This window comes from Periplaneta americana, chromosome 13 (assembly GCF_040183065.1).
Source record: "Periplaneta americana isolate PAMFEO1 chromosome 13, P.americana_PAMFEO1_priV1, whole genome shotgun sequence".
NCBI classification, from domain to species: Eukaryota; Metazoa; Arthropoda; class Insecta; order Blattodea; family Blattidae; genus Periplaneta; species Periplaneta americana.
In genome coordinates, this window is record NC_091129.1 from 160,991,255 (window position 1) to 161,017,608 (window position 26,354).

Genomic DNA, 26,354 nt, shown 5'->3' on the forward strand with positions numbered 1-26,354 from the left:
GATAATCTCACTTGAAATAACATATCTTTCATAAAACCAATTATTTTACAGTGAAAATGTCAGTACAATGAAATGTCAATTATAACGATTTTCATTATCTTATGAAATACTTGCCTTGAGCATTACTAAAAAAAACTGTCACAAATTTATAAATTTAAGCTAGCTTCATGTATTTCCTTTGCAAATGCGTGCATAATGCCATTTATGAGCGATAAAAATCTTGATCTTTCACTATATAGTCAGTTTCTCAGATTGTGTCACTATACTGGGTGTTCAGTTCAATGTGTGTCATGGCTCGCTGTATGCCATCATGTGGCTAGTCTATGAGCCTAGAGGATTCAATCTTCCTACACTTCCGCAGAGGCGTATTACATATGTGTCAGAGAAGTTGCCTAGCAAGTACGGCATTCATTCTGAAGAGTACTTACTGATATGTACGCTAACACCGGTAGTGGCAGGAATGTGAACTGTTTGGAAACACGTACTGAGGTGAGTTTTTTCTTACTGTCGGGATATGGGGAGAGGGTTAAGACGATTTCTTACGTATTTGTTGACATTAACTTCGACAGTCAACATGGATACAGAGCATTTGATTTGTATTGTGAAATGTTGCCGTATGCAACCGATGATAACAAATACACAGCGTACAACTTGGCCGCGCAAAACACAGTTCGAAAGAGGTTATGGTAGCACACAGACCGTACAGACCGCCATCTGTTGCTACGACGTTCAAGTTATACCATACACGTTCTCAAGTTCAGATTGAACACCTTGATTAATAGGAAACTTCTCTGACATAAAAGCTGAAACTCGCTTCAAATCGCTGACTCACAACAGTGACGTCATGACATACTTTGAAATGAACACCCAGTAGATGAAATTGTCAACTGACAAGTTACTGTGCACTTTTAACTCTAGAAGTGATTAGTTTAAAAATGCATTGGCCTATAGTTGGTATTATTTACAACTTTTCGTCATTATATTTTAGAAAAGTAGATTATAAAATTTCACTTACTTCATAATTAAAATAAAATCAGCAATTGAGTTGAGCCAATATCCAAGAAGAGTAAAATAAAGTATCAAAATCTATACCAATAATATAAATGAAATGAAATGAAATATGTTTGCATAAATATTCAACACAGGTAATTAAATTATACTGCGGTTAGATGTTAAAAATCCTTTCAATTGATGTTTTATTTGTTGACTTTTATTCCCTTAAAAATAAAAAGATATATGACAGTATTCGAAGAGAAACTGTTGTTTTATTTTGAACGTATATAGGCCATGATTCCCTTACATCCTACTTCCATAGGACTAAATTCTTTTAGACCAGACTACGCACTTTACAGCCAACATAATGTAATGAATGCCTATCATGTATGTAAGTGCTTAGGGCCAGAAAGCATGTATTTTAGCTTTTTATATTTTTATTGCTTTTCACTTGTGTAGTTTATTACTCATCTTATGTTTGAACAAGCTTTTCATAACACACTATAAAAACAAATAAAACTGCTTTTAACATATACAACAGCTGTAAATGACAGAACATTAACTAAATAACTCACAGGAAGGAGAGAAACCCATAAACCAAAACTTGATGGATATTATAATTTATAAAGTGACGACCAAGCAGGACCCAGTCAGGAATCTGCTGAGCCAAGTGGAAGTGTAGACCGAGTAGGAAATCGCAGTAACATATGGTCGACCCTACATGAGTCAGTGACAAGAAGAAGACAAGAAGCGGAATCAGGTGTGCTTTACGGGAGATCAAGAAAAGGTGCGGTTAGCGTTCAGAGAAGACGTCAGGATGCGAAAAGTATGATGGGTGAAGAGATAGTGATTTCGTCACCACAAGGCAGTATTTTATCGTTGACGGATACATTTAAGGGCCAAAAAAGTTATAATCTTAGAAGTTGATGCATGAGCGGTAAAAAATAAATAAAAGGTCTGAATGAAATTACAACAGGAAGTTTGGTGATTTAATGGCGTAAATCGTGTTTTAGTGTGATGAAAATGTATTTAAGGGATCATAGATATAGAGATCAGGTAGGAAGTAATATAAAAAAAAAATTGGGAAATTAAAAAGTGGCTAGTTAATAAATATAGTTATTGATTGAAGCTTATTGTAAAGAAGTAAATCTTCGAAAGTGATGTAGTGAAGTTATGATAGATGATCTTAGTGATAGTATTTATAATTTTCTATGGTTTTTTCTGAGTGTTGATTGTAGTTAAGAAATGAATTGATCAAACTAAAGTGAACTAGATACTCATGTCAAGTTTTAATAAAATTATAATGACGTGTATTAGGTAGAAAAAAGATCCCAATAAGTATAACCGGGTGGAGTGTTACGAGTTAGATGTAATGTAGAAAGACGGAATTATGATAAATTTAGTTAGCAAGATTAGAATGCTGAAAGGAACGTAAGTGTGTAACGAACAGATGGTGGACAGTTAAGATCAATAAGAAGAAATTGATTGTTTGGAGTTAAGTTAATAGCGAGAGTAGATGAGTAGGCTGTCGAGATTGCATGCTAATTGTAGTTATATTAATAGAAAGTTATGGTGAAACCCGTATACATACGTTGTGGTACACCATAACTAATACAGACGTGGACAAATTATTAACAAAATTGACGATTTTTATGATAATTCTGTTTACAAAATTTGACTTTTCAATTTAAACTACAGTTGACAATTTTGCATATTTCCATCATTACAGTAGACAGAAATATGCAAAAATGTCAACTGTAGTTTAAATTGAAGAGTCAAGTTTTGTAAAAGTATATAATAAAAATCTTCAATTTAGCTAATAATTTATAAATTAGCAAAAATGTCAACTGCATAGAAGAGCCAAATTTTGTAAAAATATAAAACAAAAATCTTCAGTTTTGCTAATAATTTGGAAATATCCAAAATGTCAACTGTAGTCCAAATTGAAGAATCGGATTTTGTAAAAATATACAATAAAAACCTTCAGTTTTGCTAATAATTTGTAAATATGCAAAAATATCAAATGTAGTCCAAATTGAAGAGTTAAATTTTGAAAAATATACAATACAAATCTTCAATTTGGCTAATTATTTGGAAATACACAAAAATGTCAACTGTAGCCTAAATTGAAGAATCATATTTTGTAAAAATATATAATAAAAATCTTCAATTTTGCTAATAATTTGTCCACGTCTGTATAATTGTTGATGACAAATAAATATCTATCTATCTATAATTTATAAAAGTCAGAAGAGACTAGAAACTAAAAGTAAATGTGGGTGAAATATAACAACAAACAGATGAAGTAACACAAAAAGAAACTAGATTCAACAAAAGAATAATAAAAGACTATCGATATAACTTTCAAACTACAACCCCTTGGAAGAAAATTGGTAAATTCAAGAATCCATGGATAAATTACATTACTCCTTAAGGTCGGAACACAGATGTTAAAATCTAAACTGTAATCATTGTACCAACATTTCATATTAATATAAATTTGATCATTTAAATGGGTAAAGTCAAGAATGTGCAATAACGTCTCTTGTTCAAGTCATACTCTCCAATAACTGGTTGGTTGGTTTGCAGCTCTTCCACATATGGTGTAGTTAAGATCTTCTTGGAATTTACTAGTATGAAAGCAGTAAGTTCCTATTCTGGCGTTATTTCAAGCTTAGAACAGTACCGTATTTACTCGAATATTTCACGCACTTTTTTCCCACAATTTCGATCTATAAATTAAGGGTGCGTGAATTAAGCGAGGAATTTCACAAGCTGGTATTTTTAAGGGTAAAAATGACAAAACTACGCAGTTCCCTTACATATCCTAGTAACTTGTCTTCAAGATCAGGGAATTTTCCACTTTTTGGCCCACGAAATGCTTTCCTTGATGCATTTGTTTCTTGAAGAGCTTGTTTTTGTTTCCTCCAGTAGCGAATATTAAATTCTGGAACTGTGAATTCACGCTCAGCTGCTCTGTTGCCATGTGTTTCTGCATACGCAATAACTTTTAATTTGAAGGACGTAGTATGACTCGAATATCGGGATTTACCATTCATTGTTAAAACTTTTAACAGACGGCTTTTGACAGGTTTCCCTTTTCAAGTCTCAAACTCAACTGATGCAATCCAACACAAAGCTTTCAAACCACCCCCATTCAAATGGTAGGGGGAGGTCAATACCCTATACCGGTATTTTTAAAGGACTTTCATAGACGAGAAGGGTGCGCCTGTAACAGGTAGCTGTCTGGTCCCAAATACCGCTATGCACTCTCTCGTTACGGCATTTAAGATACCGTACATTCAGGGCTCCTCAACATAACACACCTCATTACTTCAAGTTTCAGCATGTACTTGTTACAGTATTTCACGAATATTAAATGCGTGAAATATACGAGGAAATTAATTTATTAAATTATATAGTAAATAATTTGGGTGCGTGAAATATGCGATGGCGTGAATTACGTGAGTAAATACGGTATTTCATACAGTTGTTTTGAAGAAATTTAAATTTGAAGAGTCCTAATCTGCTTAACCCTTCAGTCATGTAAATAAATATAACTTACTACAGTTATGTTTTTTATTTGCATATTTGTCATAAAATTGTTATCATGTAGTGACCAATGTTTACAGGTAAATACCGCAAATAGCACAATTTTGTTCATTGCACCCATGCATCTCTAGAGCTCCTGCCCCTGCGTATGTTCCAGAAATCTGCAATTACAATGGTGCGAAGGAAATACTTGAATCAATATATTCATTACCTTCACTAGTTACAGAGTTGAAGTTACGTGAAGGAAAGATGGTGAATTTACCATCATCCCTTTGGTAACACCTTAACTATTACAAAGTAAACTACTTTATTTACAATTGTTAAGTTTACTTTTTCTTTTTAGTTTGATTTTTAACAAATTTGTTTGCAACAATCACATTAAATTAAACTGCACGTTTTTTTTATTAAAATATCTACAATTATAATAAAAATTTACTTTACTGCATGACATTGTACAAATTAATCGGAAGAAATTGTGACACTATAAATTGTGTTAAGGCTTTAAACAGACCCTTCTTTCTGAAATTTCATGTATACCATTCCACAGACTCATTTTCTATCCAGTCACACTGACATAGTTACATGTAAGACATTTATCAGCAAACAATATTCGTTACTATACAGTGCTCTTCTGGGTAACAGATGCCAGAATAGTGTTCAAATACAATGTAACCATCATGGCTTTAGATACACATACAACGTCGAAAGGTGATTATGAATTGTCTTTTGCAATGATATTACAGTCTGAGGAAAAAAAAAAAAAAAGGCCAATGCAATAAAGTTTCAATTAAGTATTCAACTTAAAATTAAAATAATATAGACATAAAACAGGAACTCAGATGTAAGGTGATGATATATTATAATAAACGCTTAATGATGGATCATGTTCAAGAAAGGGGATAATTATCAATGGCATTCATTTTGCTGATAATGAAGGCAGTTAAGACTTAGAACTTATTTCAGGTTACATTCAATTGTCTAGCACAGTAGTTCCCAAAGTGGGGGTCACGAGATGATTTAAAAAAAAAAAAACTTTATTAACATGTTATATTTATTTTGCATTTAGAAACCTAAACAACTTTGAACATAAAAATTAAAAAAAAAAATCTTTCAGCAGTAATAAAGTAAAAATAGTAATTAATATGATAATTGTGGCCATTTTTCAGAATGTAGCCTCTCAAATCTGGACTATGTATTGGATACACACACAGTGATATCATTTTCAAATTCGAGATTTCTCGCATTTGTTTTGATGGTAATCATAGATGAGAAACTTAATTTGTGTGAATACGAGGCGTTGCAAATGTTAAAAGTATAAGAGCTTCTTTTGCAAGCTCGAAGTATTTTTTTCATGCAAAACTAGTCAACGTTCTGCAAAAAATGGTCTAGTTTCAACATTCCATCATATTTCTTTTTTGGGGGAATTTCAGTCAGTTGAACACAGCCAATTCAGTATCCATCTGTATTGTCGTAATTGTTTCGAGTTTTTTTTTTTTTTCCCCGGAAAATATCAAAAAGCTGTTGTTTAAAATCGTTCTTCTGGTGGAAACTTATGTACTGGTCCTGAGTAAAATGTTATTACAGTTGTTTACGATTTACAGGGATTTATATTTCTGAAATGCAGCCAAGAACCAGTACGGTAGTGGGAATGGAAAGGGAGGGGGGGGGGGTTTCAAGCTAAAATTTCTCCCAAAAGTAGGTTGCTTCTTCAAAAAATTTGGGAACCACTGGTCTAGTAAGAATGCAGAGCTGCACATAAAAACAATATCTTTTTCCCGTTTATTTAATGTAAGAATTGCCGTCATGATAAAGTAAATATTTTAAGAACAGTACAGTATGACAGGTATAAGGTGGATAAAAAAATAGGAGGAGTTTCTTAACGAGGTAAATGTACACATCACTTCCTTCAACTGTAATTCTAAAGCTTTGAAGGAAAGAAGAAATGATGATGTCATTTGGAAATAACTGTGGCTAACGAGAAAGGCAGGCTTTGGCATGAATCAGAGTCATGTGGTTATCATAGTCTAGTCATGGCCATCTTGACAATCACCTAATATAAATACATATTCAAATTTCTAAAAAACAAAGGAATATCTATGTTAAACTATGTTTCTGAACGAATTGGCCCTCCTCATAATTAAAGAGTCAGTCAAACTTTTACGGAACCACGTATATGGACTCTAATTCAGTGTATGGAAAAAAATTGACGCACCATTATCATTTTTCTTTTTCCTTCTTAGCTTTCATTGATTCTTTACTTGAATTTTTTTTTTTTCTTCTGTAAACTGCCTTTGTTTGTTTGTGTATTTGTTTGCCTTTTTTCTTACTCTTTTAGCTCTCATCTTCTATTTTGTTCTTGTATTGTTTTGTATGCTTTGTCTAATGGCAGCCTCTAATTTGAGGAAGCTAATAAAATAAATAAAATAAACATGCATTTATATATAGACTTGTTCAATATTGGCTGTGTTATGACTAAGAATGTGGCATTGCATCGTAGCCTGTCTTTCTCGTTAGCCACGGAAATAACTCAATAAATTGGCATAAGTAACAAAGACTGATTGAAAAAATGAATATCTGTGATTGGCAAAGCAAAGAAAAAAAATCTCTGGAGAGACTGTTTTGACTTTCAGCTGCAGACTTAGTGTGCCTAATGTTGCAGATGTTAGAACTATACTTTTACATGGACCATTAGTCTTATTTAAAAAAAAAAGTATTTTTCTTTTTTAATTATGCTCATAGCCACAATCTTAGAAATTTCTTTATAGAATATACCTTCCATAAATAGCTGAATTTAATGTAAAATTAAAAATAGATAAAGACAATGCAATAATCCTGTAAAAAATTTAATAAATATGCACGAATCTGGATTTTAATATTTTTTTTATTCCATCAAATGTATTTCTCTGCTGTCTTGTCACGGTGTTGGGAAAGTTGCAATGCATTGCCCAAGCAAGGAGTGGTCATTCACATTCCCTAAGAAAGTTGGTACCTCTAGTTATCCCAGGTTACTAAGGGAGAGTCAGAAGTCTCACTAAAACAGACTATGCTACTGATATTTTTTATTTAGCTTCCTCACTTACTAAATTGGCTGCACTGCAACTTCTCTAACACTGTAGTTTTAAATGTATCATCCATGGTAAGCATTTAAAATAAAATAAAATGTTAATATAAAACAATATATTAAAAACATTACTGGATGAAAAATCGAAAGCAAATTATTGGAAATAAAAACTGAATATTAAATTAACCGTATATACAGGTTAAACTGCAAGTGATGTCATTAATTTCAGGGGGTTATTCTTTGAAATATATCAAACAAAAAAGTTTAATATAAATCTGCTCTTTTTGCTTCCTTTCTAAGATAAAAATTATTTTATATGAAACATTTCACATGTTTTGCAAAGCCATAGATTTATGAATTTTAGTCACAATCATGCCATGGTATAAAAGAAAAATTTCACAACCTCGAGCGGGAATCGAACCTGCGACTTCCTGTTCTCCGGTCAGGCGCTCTACCACTGAGCTATCGAGTTCGTCTCACGCCAAAGGCTTGGAATTATCCTTTCATACTGGCGACTCTGTTATAGAGTACTGTCCATAGCGTCTGATCTAGTCAGCACTGCTTACGGGTTGAAAGAAACTATACAAATGTAATCTTCATCTTACGATGTTTGGTGATGTATACACGTCTGTTGATGTGACATATTAATGAATTTTAAATACTATTATAGTCACAATCATGCCATGGTATGAAAAATTTCATAACCTCGAGCGTGAATCGAACCTGCGAATTCATTAATATGTCACATCAACGGACGTGTATACGTCACCGAACATCGTAAGATGAAGATTACCATAGATTTAATTCCCGATATCCTCAGTCAATTTAAGAAAGCAGTGTATTATGATAATAAATGATTGAAAAAATTTTAGTTTTATCCTTTAAATTTGCAGAAATTTGATCCGAACAAATGTAACATTTCAAAATTCCTTTTCAGAATGAAAGGTACATTGGTTCAGACAGCATTTCTGCGCATTTAAAACTAATATTCTTTCAATCATTCATTATCATAATACACTGCTCTCTTAATCTGACTGAGAATATTGGGAATTAAATCATTGCTTACCCAAAATACACTATGAAATGTTTCATATGAAATAATTTTTAACTTGAAAAGGAAGCAAAAACGAGCAAAATTTTATTGAACTTTTTTGTTTGAAATATCTTGGAGAATAACCGCCCTAAAATTAATGGCATTACATACGGTTTAGCTTGTGTGTGTGATATATATACGAGGCGTGTTCTTAAAGTAAGTTCCGTTTTCAATTATGGCTGTCGCAACGCTGCAATCGTTATTTTTGCCCATGCATGTTTTCTTCTTCAGTCCTCAGGCAAGCTGTGCATGCAGTTTCAGAGCTTCAGTCTGTGTGTGTGGTTAGTTGTGATCAGTTGAGATGTTTAAAGTGATTGAGCACACCGCCGACTGTGAGATGCGGTCTGTTATCTGTTTCTTCAATGCGAGAAACATCAAACCAGCTGACATTCATCGTCAATTTTGTGAGGTGTATGGTGATGATGCCACTAGTGATGGAATGGTCAGGAGATGGGTTAGGAAGTTCAACGAGGGCTGCGTCTCTGTGCATGACGAGTAGCGTACCGGTCGGCCATCTTTGATCAATGACGATTTGGTGCGTGCTGTCGATGAAAAAATTCATGAGGACAGGAAGAAATTGACCATCCCCCCTACAGTCCAGATTTGGCTCCGAGTGACTTTCATCTCTTCCTGCACCTCAAGAAGTTCCTCGGTGGTCAACGTTTTGATGGTGACGATGAAGTGAAAACAGCAGTGCGGGAGTGGTTCACATCGCAGGCGGGCGAATTCTACAATGAGGGGATAGAAAGACTTGTGCCACGACTCGATAAATGCCTCAATAATGGTGGAGATTATGGTGAGAAGTAATTGAAGTGTGGGGAATACAATGCAACAAAAGTGGTTTGTAAATATCTTCCCATTTACTTACTACACCCTTCTGAAACTTACTTTAAGAACACGCCTCGTAGTTAATGTATAACAGAGTCATGAATTACTTCATTTCTGTAAGATGTTCACATATTGCGTCCTTCAAAACCAGTTTTATAAAACCAGTGAAATTTCTCTAGTTTACTAAGAAACAAACTACTGAAACGAAATGCAGTTAAATTTAAGTCCCTGAGAACAAGTTAGAAACATATGGGACAAATTCTAAAGTAGCATAGTAAACACATGGGGTTTTAAACTTGGGGAAACGAAAAGAGACATTGCCTTATATTAGAATTATCACTGACCCTTGATGTCATATCATAATGACGTACACATGGCAACTAAAAAGCAAGATTTCATAACAATAATCATTAATCCAGAGTTTAATAAATTATAACAACCTATTTCGTATATTATCTTGATAATGTGAAAACATCGTAAAAATCATTGCTGTTTACATGCTGCCATAAAACAATACAAATGTCATGTTAGCAATATGTATGTTCTGTAATGGGAGTATGTCACAAGAGTCATATCCTCATTTATATAGCCTACTTAGCAAAAAAAAAAGAGAGGGAACAAAAAGATAAGTACAAGAATTTTTCACAAGAAAAACTGTGTATAGTACCATATGAACACTGACAGTGCCAGATTTAGGTCTAGGCAACCTAGGCAGTTGCCTAGGGCAGTGCCAGATTTAGGACTAGGCAATCTAGGCAGTTGCCTAGGGCAGCATTTCTCAAACTATGGTCTGTGGACCACCTGTGGTCCTCGAGGTCTGCTCTTGTGGGCTTTCAAAAAAGACAGAAGAAAAAATAAAATTCAAACGAATTGCGTATCACACCATAGCTGAAAATCTCAGAGTTTGAAAATGACACAATTATGGCAATCGCCTTTCATTTTTTCTCCCAGTACTTACACCAATAACAGAACTTGTCAAATTGCATCTTTACTTGTTGAAAATCGGATATTTATTTTTTTTAATTAACAGTTAAAATTTACCCAAACTCTAATAGACTTGAATTATTAAAAAAAAACTAAATTGAATTTTCTTCTATTAACATTAACTTAATTAGTTAATACTAATATAAAATTAATTGAAATAAATTAATTCTAATTAATTAATTTCATTTTAAAATATAAGTATACTGGCATTAAAATATGCTACAAAAATGATAAATTTGCTTTCGAAGGGAATAAGAGTAAGGTGGTCCACAGAACTGTTCTGACTTAAAAAAGTGGTCCCCACTTCAAAAAAAGTTTGAGAAACGCTGGCCTAGGGCATATCTCTCACACACACACTATTCCTCCCCCCCCCCCCGAGTTACATTTGTTTTTAAACCACCTTTTGGTAAATCTTTTCTGAAGTTTGTTCTTGAACACCTTGTGGAAGTCGATAGTCTCATTGTTGTGGTCACAGCAAGAGTAAAAGGGAAGTGTGCAGCTGCATAATTATATTATAATACCGGTATCACATTATTATACTACGAAACTGCTTAAATTTAATTGCTTGCATGAACAAGAATGCAATGTTGAAAATCAAATTGGATGTGTTTATTATTTAACCCTATAAATAGTAACCACACCTCTCAGTTACAGTTCCAATATAATAATATCGTCAACAATACTATTTAATCATTTTTCAGCATGTGCACTATATATATATAATTCGATATGAAAAGTGTATTCCGCAAAGAGTTTGAGTTTATTTTTCAATTTACTTTATACTAATCGAAGTAAGAAATACTCATAATAAATTATGCCACCCACAAAACCAATGCTTAAGAACAAACCACAGCCTGGCTTTTACAAATCAATTTTGTTTCAACAATGAATAAGTTTGAATATGTTTCTTTGCATTGAGTCTGATGTGCTTCGTCAGATTGACTTGGTGACATCATCAATGGTTTCTCTGTGAAGAAATTGCCAAGGAAAATAATCTTTTTAAATCACAAGTAAGAAGCATGTAGACTATTTTGATTCCAGTAATTGTTTTCTGAATTGTAACATTTCATTTAAAACTAATTTAAACTAAACATGACCTGTATAATAGCTACTCATGAACTGTTTGTGAGTGTTAGGGAGGGAGGGGGATGAGGCAACTTTTAGCACTGCCTAGGGGTGGCACTATACCTAAATCCAGCCCTGAACACTGATATGCTGTAAACAAAAAACTTATATGCATTCAGTTACCAGTAGATCTCGGATTTTTATGTAAAATCAAGGTGTGAAACATATACATATTTATAAAAAAAAATCGGAAAAATGAGTACTGAAGTGTGTAATATCAGGAAAATATACAAATTCAAAGATTTGTTAAAGAATTTTATCATCATTGTTCAACACAGATTAACTTTCAATTAATGCACTTCATAAAGTTGTACATACTCACCAAAAAGGTAAGCATTTCAAGGATCTGTCAGGAGTAAAAATTGCCAATATGGTCATATGTGTGTTGACTATTTTCTACAACTTCATTTACATACGGATAATTGTGTACAACTTCTACAAACATTTAGCAACATTAACCTCTACTACTTCAATGACGTTTTAATTCATGCCTTTTAAATCACACCAATATAGTAAGAGAGAAAAAATGACAAAAAGCCCAACAAACTAGTTTTATGCAAAAAAAAAAAAGGTAAAAAGGTATTCCTGTAACATACCACAAAGGCACTTGGGGAGCATGGAGGTAGAGAGAGCCCCATGCTTTCCATGACCTCGGCACTAGAATGAGGTGGTGTGGTCGGCACCACGCTCTGACCGCCTTTTACCCCCGGGAAAGGCCCAGTACTCAATTTTATAGGACGCTGGGTGAACCTCGGGGCCGTTCTGAAAGTTTGGCAACGAGAAAAAATCCTGTCACCACCTGGGATCGAACCCCGGACCTTCCAGTCCATAGCCAGCTGCTCTACCAACTGAGCTACCCGGCCACCAGTTTTATGCAATATCAAGCAAAAATGTGTAACAAAAATATGCAAAATCAGATTTTAGTATATCAAAGGTAACAAAATTTCTATTTTAAAGATACAAAGATAAAAACAGAACATGTACTTACATAAAAATCCGAGCCTTAGTCATCACTGATGTCTGGAGATTATTTAAGTTCCTAGCAATGTTCATAAGAAACTGTCTTTGACACGAAACTATCAATTCAGTGAAAATAAAATATCTATAAAAATTGGGAAATATCTAGCCTACATCCATTATCATTTGCATTTAACGAAGAAATATTTCAGAACAAGATAACAGATATAAAATATGAGTAGAAAATGCTTAGAATATGCAATAAATATGTCAAGAATGTTATCTTGCTATTTATACACAAGAAATAAATTAAATGTGCATAGTACATTTCAATTCGTTCTTCAATTATAATGCACCATGGTCCACACACAAAAAACTAAGTAGGTAACACAATTACCTTAAATAGTGACTATATACCAGTGTATTACTCACATTACAGAACAAATTATTGACATAAGAAGAACGCAGTGCAAATTGAAGGAAATATGCATCCATAGTTCTGGTACAAATTTGACACCATCAACAAAACTCAATAAAAGATCACACATATGGTTAAAATAGAAGGCATTTTGTATGTCCTGTTGATAAAGCATTTGATTATCCGTATCTCAACTATATTATTGCTTTGAGGAAGATCAACTTCAGTCTCTAATACAAATAGAATACCAGTACTATATTTATTCATTAAGTGATGTAGACTGAAATGTATATTTTAAACTGAAACTGTAGTTTTGATAGGGACCAATATTATGTTTATTAATTATGTACGTAAGTTAAATATTTATCATAAAATAAGGTTAGATCAGCAAAACTGGTAGTAGTCTCGTAAACGTATTAACCTGTTTTTCCCTTAAAGTTAACAAATTTGTGATGAAATTTCAAAACATAGCTTAACAGAGGATGAATGTACGTCAGCAAATACTGCCATATGAGCACATTTAATAGCTATAATAATATGCAAATTATTTTCAAATTTCGAACTATGATCATACATATTAGAATGTTTACCAAACACACACCGTAAATCTAAAAACTCCTAAATTCATGGAGCAAAGAAAAATTGTATTTTTAAACATTAAAAGTATTAAATGTGATCTCAGATAGGCAATAATTATGTTTCACATATTTATAATAGTTTTAGTTTAATTACGTATTTTTTCAAATAAGTAGACTATATATAACGATGTTAGCACAAAGAACTCAACAAGAATAAAACCTAAAATAAATTTCAACTTTGGTTGCAAATTCTTTCACCAAAGTTCACTACACACATTTCTCAATCTATGATGTAAATTTACCAACAACAATTCATATGTTTTGAATATTAATACTACACTAAGAAAAAAAAAAGTGTATATATAGGAAAATAAATAGAAGTTTTAAAACAACGACAAACTTTTGTGCTATATGGAAGTGAAAATGATGCAATGGCAGTTTCAGAAAAAATATTTTGATGTGTCCCACTCACACTTAAAATAGTCTTACACAACTACTTATTTTGTGCCAAATGAAAAATGAATACTACTGTATCATCATGGGTAAGGTAAATAAATACATTTTGAGCGTGGTTCCAATCTTCGTTTACTCATTTAATGAAAACTTATTTTAGCAACAATAGAAATAAACATTTATTTCAAATTTTTTATTAAACTAGACACACTCACTAAAACGATAAAGACAAAGATAGATTATAGGCAGCCAAAATGAGATTTTCATCTACTGAGGGCTGCAAAAGAAATTACATAGTTCTAGTAAGAAATGAACTTAAAATATTTAAACACTAAAATAAGCAATTACAGAAAAAATGGCTAGACCGTATTAAAAAAATGAAGAGGAATACGAGAAACAGATTTTTAATTAAAGACCAGACAGAAAAACAAAATGTAAAAAGTGACAGACCAATGAAGATATGATTACAAGCCTATGCTTGAAAATGAAAAATAACAAAGAAATGAGAACGAAGATTATACAAATTTTAGCAATTTGCAGCTATTTTTAATAGGCAATGCGACTGTGTAACCGATATTTAACATAATATTTTGAACTGTGCTTGATGAAGGAACTTATACTGAATACAAAATTATGATTTAAATATGTAACACAATGCTGTTCGGTACATTGTAACCATTGCACAATTCCAGAAATGTAATTTAATTATATGTACCTTAAACTGGGGTTACTTTGAACATTTTTTCAGAAAATTGTATTTAGGTTTCTAGATGCTGCACTTGTTATAGATGGATATAAATTTGGTGTGAGAATGATTTTGTGATAATTTACCTCCATCTATGTATAACAAGGGCAGCATGTAGAAACCTAAATATGATTTTCTGAAAAAATGTTCAAAGTTTCCTCTGTGTTCAAAGTAACCCCAGTTTAGGTATTAAAGGTATAAACGAAAATAACCATAATCTCCTGTACATCAGTTTCTTTTTTTCTCACACTTCATTTACACAAAGTCTGTAACACTCATACGAGGCCTGTCTAAAAAGTATCCGACCTTTAGCCAGAAAAAATATTTCAAATACCTGACGGGGTTGGGACCCTAATCCCCTTCAAAGTAGGCCCCTTGTGCTTGTACACACTTAGCCCACCGATCCTTCCACTGCCGGAAACACCTCTGAAAGTCTTCTTTTGGAATGGTGTTCAGCTCCGTCGTCGCATTCCGCATTATCTCTTCTCTACTCTCAAAATGGGATCCTTTCAGTGGTGTCTTCAATTTTGGAAACAACCAGAAGTCGCAAGGAGCCAGGTCTGGAGAGTAGGGAGGTTGGCGAACGGTTGTAATTCCATGTTTGGCCAAGAAAGTGTGGATCAATTGGGATGAATGTGCGGGGGCGTTGTCGTGATGCAAGTGCCAGTTGTTCGCCGTCCACATGTCTGGTCTTTTGCGCCGAACTGCATCACGGAGTCGCCGGAGAACGTGATAGTACTCCTTTGTCACCGTTTGTCCTTCCGGTGCGTATTCGTGATGCACAATTCCACGGACATCAAAGAAAACAGTCAGTATCACCTTGATTTTGCTTCGCACCTGCCGCGCTTTCTTCGGCCTTGGAGACTCGGGATGCTTCCATTGCGACGACTGTCTTTTTGTTTCTGGGTCGTACCCGTACACCCATGACTCATGTCCAGTTATCACGGTGTTCAGAAACCTAGGATCAGTGTTGGCGGTGTCCAGAAGGTCCTGTGCAACATCACGACGGAGGTCTTTTTGTTCCGGGGACAACTTGGGCACGAATTTCGCAGCCACTCGGTTCATGTTCAAATCATCACGCAAAATTGCATGTGCAGAATCTTTACTCACTCCAACCTCTTCGGCAATCTCCCGCACAGTCAAACGACGATCTGCCATCACCAAATTTCGCACCCTCTCAACAACAGCTGCACTCCGAGCAGTTTGGGGCCTGCCACAACGCTGCTCACTCTCCGCTGATGTGCGGCCATCTTTGAATCGGTTGAACCACTCCTTAATTTGTGTTACACCCATCGCATACACCTGCTGAATCTTACGAATTGTTTGACTTTGAGAATCACCAAGCTTTTGACAAAATTTGATGCAGTATCTTTGCTCAATTCGTTCAGTCATCTTGCGAGAAAACTAAATCCGACAAACACCTAGAACAGCACCTTACTTGGCGACCACCAGCCAGTGACTGGCACAAGCGAATGCGGTGAAAAAATTCAAGCATGCACATTAAGGTTCCTCCTTCCACCGTGCACAGTGGCGCCGCCTTAGAATCACTACTTTGCGCGGGAAAATTTAAGGTCGGATACTTTTTAGACAGACCTCGTATAAATAACTATGAATCAAAATTATAATTTTAGTCAAGGGTATCAAATTGAGTCTAGTTTTCCACAACATAGTTTCATTCCAACGTCATTAGCGCCATACCCATAGCAGACTGTATATGCAGGCAATTCAGATACCTTTGTACATATTTCAAGGAGGTTTTTTGCCTTCTATCATCTTCAACTTCCACTGATAAGGTCATTTTCTAACCTAACCTGCTTTATTCTTTAATATCAATTGTACAAGTATCATCCATACTAATGAATTAACCTGAACTCTTCCCTGAGATTCTTGGCGTTCTCTTGAGATATCTTGCCTTTATACTTTCTACTGCTTTTAGGTCTGCTACCTTGAAGTGTTCCCAGATTAGATCCAAGCCATATGTGATTACCTGCAGTACTTTTGCTTTGAACAACTTCATAGCTACGAGCAGCTGCTCATTCTCTAATCTGTAATCTGAAAGAAAGCCCTGTCATCTGCAGTGTGATGTCCAGATAGTTGAAGGAGTTCGCCTTCTCGAGCTCTTCTCCATCTATTGTCATCCCGTGTTCAAAATCATCATTATTGTTTTGCTTTTGTTTATTTTGAACTGATTTTCTTCTGCCCACTAATGTAATCTGTTTATTGCCATCTGGAGATCTGTTATGTTACTCGATCATAGCACCATGTCGTCTGCATACATTATTAATGAGACCCCTAATTGACCGATGATTCTATTGATATCTGTCATGGTTATGTTGAATAGGGTTGAACTCATCAGATCTCATATTGTAGTACTCCATTTGTTTGTTTCATATCCAGATTAGAAAAGATTAAATCACTATCCATTTTATAGATTCCATATGTTTGGAAATCAGATGTAATTGAGGCCCATTTTCAGAGTTTATACTCTTAATTTCTTATTTATTTATTTTTCGAAATGATAACATTCCCTTTATTAACACGCTGCCATAAAGACAGAGCATATGTACAATAGGCTGTTGAAAGTACAAATGGATCCTTCAATAACTCCTATGTAACATATTTATGGGTTTTCAGACTTTTGCTCTATTAAAAAACTTAAATAGTGATACAGCAAATAATAAAATCTCCTGTATGTAATTATATTTCTTTTTTTGAAAATGTGGGAATTCACTATCTCCTATGTACCAGTGTCATAGAATGAATAAATGTGTTTTTTCTTCCTATTGAAAATGTTTGTATTTTGCACAAAGGAGTTATTGCAGGAACGACAACGAAATAATATGTTTAAGAGTGTTCACACAACAATGATAAGAAATTAATGAACAAATAATTACTAATTAACAGTACACAGTATTATCTGTCAACAGAAATCAAATCTTTCAAAATGATAATAATAATCAGTGCTTTTTTTTTTTCCTGGCAGAACACGCGGAACAGTGTTCCAGCACCTTTTTGTTACATTTTTCATCATGAAACCGAGAAATTTGCATAATAATTAATTTTTCTTTGAACTCTGCTTAGGCCTGGAAAGTCTCTAAGTTTGGCAAAAAGAAAGTTAAAAATGTCAAAATTTCCATGAGCTGGATAGTAATCATCTTCCAGCCATTATAATGTATTCTGCACAGAGTTCCACCACCTTTTCCTCCAGAAGAAAAGAACTGATGATGATGATGATGATGATGATGATGATGATGATGATGATGATAATAATAATAATAATAATAATAATAATAATGCAGTCCTTGGCATACCGTGTGCAGCATCTTTTTGGTAAAACAATGATGAAGTTTTGTGGTCAGAACTTATGTTGACAGATACGAATTTTTACTCAAAACGTAACAGTATACTACATAAAACCTATCAGACAAAAATTTCACATTATCAGAATTTATTCGAATTTAGCTTTAATAATCTTGTGCTTTTCTTTTTATATAATAAATATTAAATAAAACTGCATACACCACGTAGACTCAAAATGTTTCCTTTAGAATAATATTATTTTTAATGGAAGATCACTTTCTGAATTAATTCGCATGTAGTATTTCAAAACAAAAGCATACTTCCTTTGGAGTCTAGATAATCAAAGTCAAGAGATAAAAATGTTCTTTGACTTTGGTCTAATTACAAGATTGTGAATTAGTAAAGAGAAAAGAATTTGGAAAAAGGTGGTTGTTAGTAGTTACTCTTTGTATAACTTTACGCAAAATGGCAGTTTTATTAATTACTGCATAGAATGTATAATAAATAATTTCACAGAGGTCTTTTCACTTCCTGTAATACTCATTACATCGTGAGTTACAGCATATGAAGAATGGACACTCACCTTTATTTTGTACCTACATCCTTAACTACTCTTTTCCTCATGATGTCTTCGAGATGAAGTAGTCACAGGGACTGCTTAATGTTTCATTATTATACTTTTTCATTACAAAATTGTGACTGACAGATACAAGACATATCACATTCTACAGTCATAAAAATACTTCGCTGCAGAGTTCTTCATACTGGAAAAAAACTATATTTCTTGTTCCTACCAATTTACACAGTAAGAAACAGAGTTATGTTGGGAATTTATGGATATTTTACTCATATTAATTTAGTAATACATCTTTCCTTCATATTTACACTGCATAACTTACATAACAGCTTCAATTTCATCAGTCAAATCAAAACTCTGAAATCTTATTACACAAGCCAGTCCATTGATCATAAACATGAAAGTATAACAGAAAAGGTTACATTTTTATTATTTCCCTATGTGTTACATATTATATTTATTTATAGATATTGATGATAATTAAACATAATCAAACTTCAAATACAAAACTTTTTTCGGCATGAAAATACAATTACTTGTAGTTCCATTATAAAACAAGAGGAGCTTTATTGTCATTGGTAAGTTAATTCTGGTAATGCAGCAACAGTTGAAATGTAATATGAGAGGATTATTTCAGCATTTATCGTACTTACTCAAAAAAGAGTGTACTGTTTTTCTTATTTCTTCCCTTAAATCAAATGAGTCTTATGAAACAATGTGTTTATTATACATTACCGAGAAGTTTAAATTTCCATGAACATATTCCAAAAATAATTATGTTAATATTTTAAAAGTAATGAAGTGTAGGATTTAATCTATACTTACACAGATATGGAATATTTTGGTAAATGAACTTCAGAAGTAGAGAACAAAGACAGTTCTGTTTACTATTGCCATTTCAATAATGTCCCCCTGAACTTTCAAGATACAATGTAAATTAACTTCAAATTAGCATTACAATACTAAATTTAAAGAACTTCTGAAATTGTAATAACAAAATTGTCCATTGTAATCACATAGTTATTACAAACAGGAATCTATTCTTTTTTTATTTTCTTATTTTTTCAAGCAATCCAGTCAATGTTTAGAACTTTTACTATTGGCATTACATACCATTATGCTGTTAGCCAAAAAACGTGATAATTTTAAATTTTGTTGTCCTAATATAAAGATGGATGATGTGGATCAAAAACATACCATTTTATTTTAAGAAAAATGTTACAAATCTAATGAAATTCTCTAACTTCTTATATAATGATAAAATATAAATAAATTGATAATTCATATTTATAATGCAACAAATTAAATTATGGACTTATTTTACAATATTCGATTGTAATGAATTATTGTATTTATCATACTCTACATGCTTTCAACCAAGTACAGCTATTAGAAATATTTTACGTAATCAACTGCACACCTAAATTTCTTTATATTCTATCTAATTACTAATAATTATTCAATAAACGTATTTTCCCAGGGTAGCTTCCATTTGAAAATAATAATCATAAATACTGATAACATAAATGTTTTTATTTTTATTTTTTTAGTATGCAGTGTCTTTTGGCAACCCTTACTGAAGGGCAGCTACCCTTGTGGGATTTACATAATAGTAGAACCCCGTTTATCCAAAATAAAGGGGGTGGAGCCATTTCAGATAACGTGATTTTTCGGATAATTGACGAGAAATATTTTCAGTTAAAGTGGGAAGGAAAAGAGATCATTAAGCATGTAAATTATAAACAAAAAATTCAATGAATTTAATATTGTAATCGCACATCAATTTTACATCCAATGATAATTTCACTCGACATCGCACTCACGTAACTAAAAAATAAGATGTACCAATAACATGAAAACTGCAACAAAACTAAAATGAATGGGAAATTAGAAACTTACCTCGAATGCATACACCATAATTTTCGATTAGGTGGCAGGAGATGGGGGCGAAAAGAATGTCTCACTTAACAGAACTGACTGCACCCGGTTACTATTAAAAAACAAGTGTTTGGGGAATGGAGGTGGAAAACAGATGTAGCATTGCTGTGAGGACATTGACACACTTAAATTTATAGCCATGCTAAGGGGATGAACAAGATATTGCAGGAATAAACAAAACATTGGTTTTTTTTCCCTTTCTTTTTGCGACATTCTTTTGGATAAGCAAGATTTTGGTTAATCAATTAACTGAAGTTCTGTTAAGAGGAGTTTTACTGTATTTACAATGTTATTTCCTATTCTTAAATATTACTTTCAAGAGACAAGTGACAAAAGCTGACACAAATGTTGCTTTCTTTTAGGTAGGATATTTTTAAACAAAATTTTGCAGCTTGCAAATAATTATGTTTAATTTTATTATTATTATTATTATTATTATTATTATTATTATTATTAAGTTTTCCTATACGTTTAAAAAGAATATAACCATTATATAGGGAAAGAGAAGAAATAGGAAAAAAGAGCTTACAGTATTTGTTTTCCGAATTTTTTTACAATAAAAGCTTTTGATATAAGTAATTTGCTTCAGTCACGTGATTTAATTTAGTAAGTAGCACTTCATCAATTAAATTAAATTATTGCGAAATTTTGGCGAATGTTTCATATATACTAGTCATTACCAAGAGACTCTGTATTACAGGATATGAACAGAAATCATAAATGAACAGGCAATCACTTCAAAATGGCAATTTCCGACTCAGTTATCAAACAGATTGTACATGTCATTCTACATGCAACACACAACTGCAATGACAAAAATATCAAATTTATAACCTGTAATTTAAATTTTGTCGAGGATAATAAATTCTGATTTATATATAAGCGGTGAATCTTAAAGATAAATCAGAATTTTTTAACTTCCGTATGAACGATCAGCCTTCATTGGCTAATGAGATCTTTGAAATGATCTGTGTAATGAACCACTTTCCAAACATCTATCTTACATGTATATAAATGATATGTAACAAAATGGTTCTACAAATTAATGTCTTTGACAATAAAAAGAAAAGTGAATTAATATTCATTGCTAAATCTCTCAATCTTGTATATATGAGTATATAAAGCTTTCCATTTGAATATACTGATTTTGTTGTCTTCCTTATTATGTCGCTAACAAGTACAATTATGAATACACAAGCCATATTACCAGGAATAAAAACTTCTTCTGGCAAATCTTGGGCAAATTATGACAGCATATCAGTCACTCTCCCACCCTTTCGTAGATAGTTTTTACAGCTGGATTATATTATGTTTCTATTTTACAGAATCGCACAGCAGCTTTTAGTTGCCATATCTTCCTTTTTCTCCACACTGTTTTCAGCAGCTTTCTGTGCTGCAATTTTACGCATCAGATCATAGAACACCTGCAAAACCAAATATATTCTAGCTTGAGCGCCAGGCGATATAATGTGTATGCATAATTAATTACTTACATAGGTTGGATAAAAAGTAATGGCAACACTGCTGTCACGTGACGATGGTGCGTTTGAGAGCTGCCAGCTGTGTGGACATGAACAAGGACTGTTAGATGAGTTAGTGCAGCCAGCAGCGACAGTACTCTGTCAATCTACTGCAGTGTGTAGAACGTTCACTTTCATAGGGATAATGCAAGCGCCCTAAGACAATCTTTACAAAACTAAAGCAACGTTCCTGGATCAAAATTGAAATGGCACGAGGTCATAATGCACAAGAATGTTTTCAGGGACTGCGTGAAGCATGTGGTGATGCAGTGTTGCCATATCGCACAGTTGCACGATGGGTTAAAGCGTTCCGGGAAGGCCTTGTTGCACCGGTACCAAAGGGAAGGTGACGACTTTCTTGGTCGAATCGTCGCTAAGGATGAAACCTGGACTCGCTCGTATGAACCAAACTTGAAATGCCAATCAAATGAATGGAAGCATCCCGGTTCTCCTCGTCCAAAGAAAGTGTGCCCTACACAAAGTGCTGTGAAGGAGATGTTCATTGTGGCGTATGACATTGATGGGGTAATACTGCACCATGCTGTACCTCCAAGGCAGATGGAAAAAGCGGACTATTGGAACATCCACCGTACTCACCCGATATGATCCATGCGATTACGATCTTTTCACCAAAGTGAAAGAACCACTGCGAGGGACCCGGTACAATACCAGAGATGAACTTGTCCGTGCTTTAGGGCGGTCAATACGGAACATCAACAAAGATGGACACGCTGATGGTGTACGACACCTTCCAAACATTTGGCAAAAGGTAATAAATAAGGGGGGCGACTATATAGAAGGTACGTAAATGTTGTACCCCTGTGAATAAAGCCATGTCAGAAATATCGAACTGTTGCCATTACTTTTTATCCAACCCTAGTAGAAAAACCATAAAAAAACACGCGAAATGTTAGACTTTAATATAAAGTTTAGGAGATAGTAGTAACTATGTTCCTCATTCACTTTTGCGTCAATGAATCCCCTAACTATCTCTTGTCACAAATATGTTTGTGTAAGAAATATTTCGTAGAATTCTCTTAAATAAAAGAAAGTACATATCCATACCTGTACGAGGAATAATCTTCAAATAAACGAAATCTCAACATTTTCACTAAATAATTTTGAGGAAATCATAGTAAACTAGTTTTACACATCTTCTGAACAGATTATGTTTTAAATTAGTACCTATATAAATTCGTTTAGGTTAATTTATTTGTGTGTCTGGATGTCTTTACATATACAGTAAAGCCTCATTAATATGAACTCGGTTACGATGAACACCTCCTTAATACAAACAATTTTCCCAGCTCAAATACAGTGGTTTTAATGGATTTTTATTTGGTTATTATGAATTTCTACGTATACGAACTTCGAACAAATTTTCGGTCCCCAGATTTTTGTCCTCCCCTTTAATACAAACAAAAGACAACTTTTATATACGAGTACACTCTCTACAATTTATTGCATGGGAATTCTCTTCACTCATTATCACAGTAAAAGCTTCAAATGTCCTTCAATATATCGATTAGAACACGCATAATATGTACTGCTATATTTCTCATAAGAACCAGAGTATTAGCTTAAGTCTTCTGTGTGTCCTATCTTCTGAGAGGTGTCATTGAGTGCTACAGTGATTTAACTGCTAGTTTCTCACGGCCAGTGATCGATTAACACCTCAATACAAGCAACAACATGAGTGAAAGAAGGAAAAAAATCTATAGATATCAAAACTGAAGTTAAAATTTTGAATGAAATATCTCATGGTACTATGACAAAACATTTTCAAATTCCACTCCTTCGACCATAAAAAAAAAAAAAAACAAAACAAAGATAAAAATGACGCTGCTGCAGCTTCTGGTTCTTTGTCAGGAAAAATTAAGTGAATTCGTGCAGCAAAATATGAACAAGTGGAACCTGAGGTTCTCGAATGTTTTAACAATATGAGGGCAATATAACTGAGTTAGAAGTAATTTAAATTAAATTCATTGTGGCAATAAAAATGATAATTTTTATAAACTGGATAACCCCTATATCTGGAGGAGGAACTTGGATCAACCAAGGAAAAGACGGAAAGAGGCCAGATATGGAGACTCCTCTAAACTGTAAGTACTGATGATTCATGCGTCTAATACAGTATTCAGAAAGGTTCATGAGCACGTATATCGAAATTCATTATTGCTAACTACAAACAATGAGAAAGTGTTTTGAACTGAAAGAGTGATGGTGAATTCACTGTAACAAAATTCGATCAGAATTCGCAGAACTTCGCTAATATGAACAGGCAATTTCTCGATACCTTGAGGTTCGTCTTAAGGAGGGTTTACTGTATACTATAATTAACTTTATACTGTCAGTTTTCTAAAATTAGCTCTTTATGGTGAGAGTAAAAATTATAAAGCAAAAAATGAGCTAGATGCTTCTGAGGACACTAAAATCCAGAAGTAAATAAATGAGAAATAATGGTATATAAATATGAATACTAGATAAGTGAACAACTACAAATTAAATAAGTATATATGTTAGGGTAACATACTGCACTATGTTTACTATAAAATAAAATACCTACCAAATGTTATCTTACCTTCATACACTTGGACGACAAATGGTCAATCATAACATGAAGGCAGCCTGGTATAATTCTTTTCCCTTATTTTTCAACAGTATATACAGAACACACTTCAAAACATGTGAACACAAGAGTCAAGCAAGAGGTAGACATGACCAGCACAAAATATCGTGTTAACAACTTAATAAAAATAACAATACTTACAGAAGGCACGTAAGCGTGAAAAGCTTATTTAGCCAAGAAATTTAACACAATTTACAATTTATTGCGACATGTGCTGAAATGTCTTTATTTCAATCAAGCATGAATTGTGCCATTGAACAGCATAAACTGAATACAGTGACTTCACTCCAAGACATGCTGTCATGCAAAATGAAAATTGCTGTTTTAAGCTGAAATGAAAACATGCAGCCCATTTGATTTTAAAACTATATTCCTCAAATGATACGTTTAGCACAGTAGTTTCAATTCCTTACTTTATGATTTCGTTTAATGATGCTATGCCACTTACTATGATCCAGTAATGTTCTATAACTAATAATTCTCAGTGGAAAAATTGCTGGCAATATTGAAACAGTGACGATAATTGGTCCTTCATAATTTTACTCTGGTCTTTCTAAACGCTAACTTTGTATTTCGAATCCAATATCTCATTCAAAATTATTAATTCCACTTATATATTGCCGTTGTTGCTATTAATATTGTCGCCATCCTCAGCAATGTGAATACTTTGTACAATTATTAGTCTATCAGCGAGCACTTGGAATAAAGTGAACTAGAAAACAAGAAAATACAGTAGCGTGCAAATTAATCCGAACATGACATATTTTTACATTTTCTGTCATTGTTGGCCTCACAGCTGCTCATACCGCTTTAATTGACATCTGTAGTACGTGTAATTCCATTGTTGAAGGTCTGTCATTATTTTTTTTATAATATGTGACATTTTGCCTGTCATTTTGTACTTATAAGCATTTCAGTTGTGTTGAAGACTTAATACTGTAATCCTGTGTACATTCTGTCGTCTTCACAAATGGATACAACTCCACGAAAACGGTCTAAAATTATAACATTAGCAGAGCATTCTTCTATGACACAGAGGCAAATTGCTGCAGAATGCCACATCAGTTTGGCTACTGTTAATTCGATCATAAAACGATACAGCAGACTGGATCCATCACACCCCAGAAAAAAGGAAACTGTGGCCGGAAAAGGAAGACTTCACCTGCAGATGATCGTTTAATTGTCAGGAAAAGTAAATTAAATCCTAGACTAACTGCTGTCGACTTAACCCGCGAGTTAATGGCTACCACTGGGGCGAATATTCACGTCACAACAATGCGGCGTAGGCTTTTGGAAGCTGGACGAAGGGCTCATAAAACTATTAAGAAGCAACTGCTAACCCCTGTTATGTGCAAAAAACGCTTAATGTGGGCAAAATTACGTCAACACTGGACAGTGAATGACTGGAAGAATGTACTTTTTTCCGATGAGTCTCATTTCGAGGTCCACGGCCACCGTGTTTCTTACGTACGGAAAGGATCCGAAAAAGTAGCAGCAGCTCATCTCCAACAAGCACCCAAATACCCCCCCTAAAGTAATGTTTTGGGGTTGTTTTACACATGAGCATTAATACCTATCAAGGGAATGATGAATTCTGACAAAT

The 26,354-nt window shown here is 33.6% G+C and overlaps 1 protein-coding gene across 3 annotated transcripts in view; it reads right to left on the reverse strand.

Moving 5' to 3' along the window:
• Positions 1–4,928: 4,928 nt before the first annotated feature.
• Rala (Ras-like protein A) overlaps positions 4,929–26,354 on the reverse strand; it is a 49,443-nt gene continuing 28,017 nt past the window's right edge. For all 3 annotated transcript variants that reach the window (XM_069844547.1, XM_069844545.1, XM_069844546.1), the window contains 2 exons: positions 16,381–22,026; positions 4,929–15,061 (listed from right to left, as the gene is read on the reverse strand). In XM_069844547.1, coding sequence (XP_069700648.1) covers positions 21,922–22,026 — 105 coding nt within the window. In that variant the 3' untranslated portion in view covers positions 4,929–15,061; positions 16,381–21,921. The remainder of the gene's footprint in view (positions 15,062–16,380; positions 22,027–26,354) is intronic.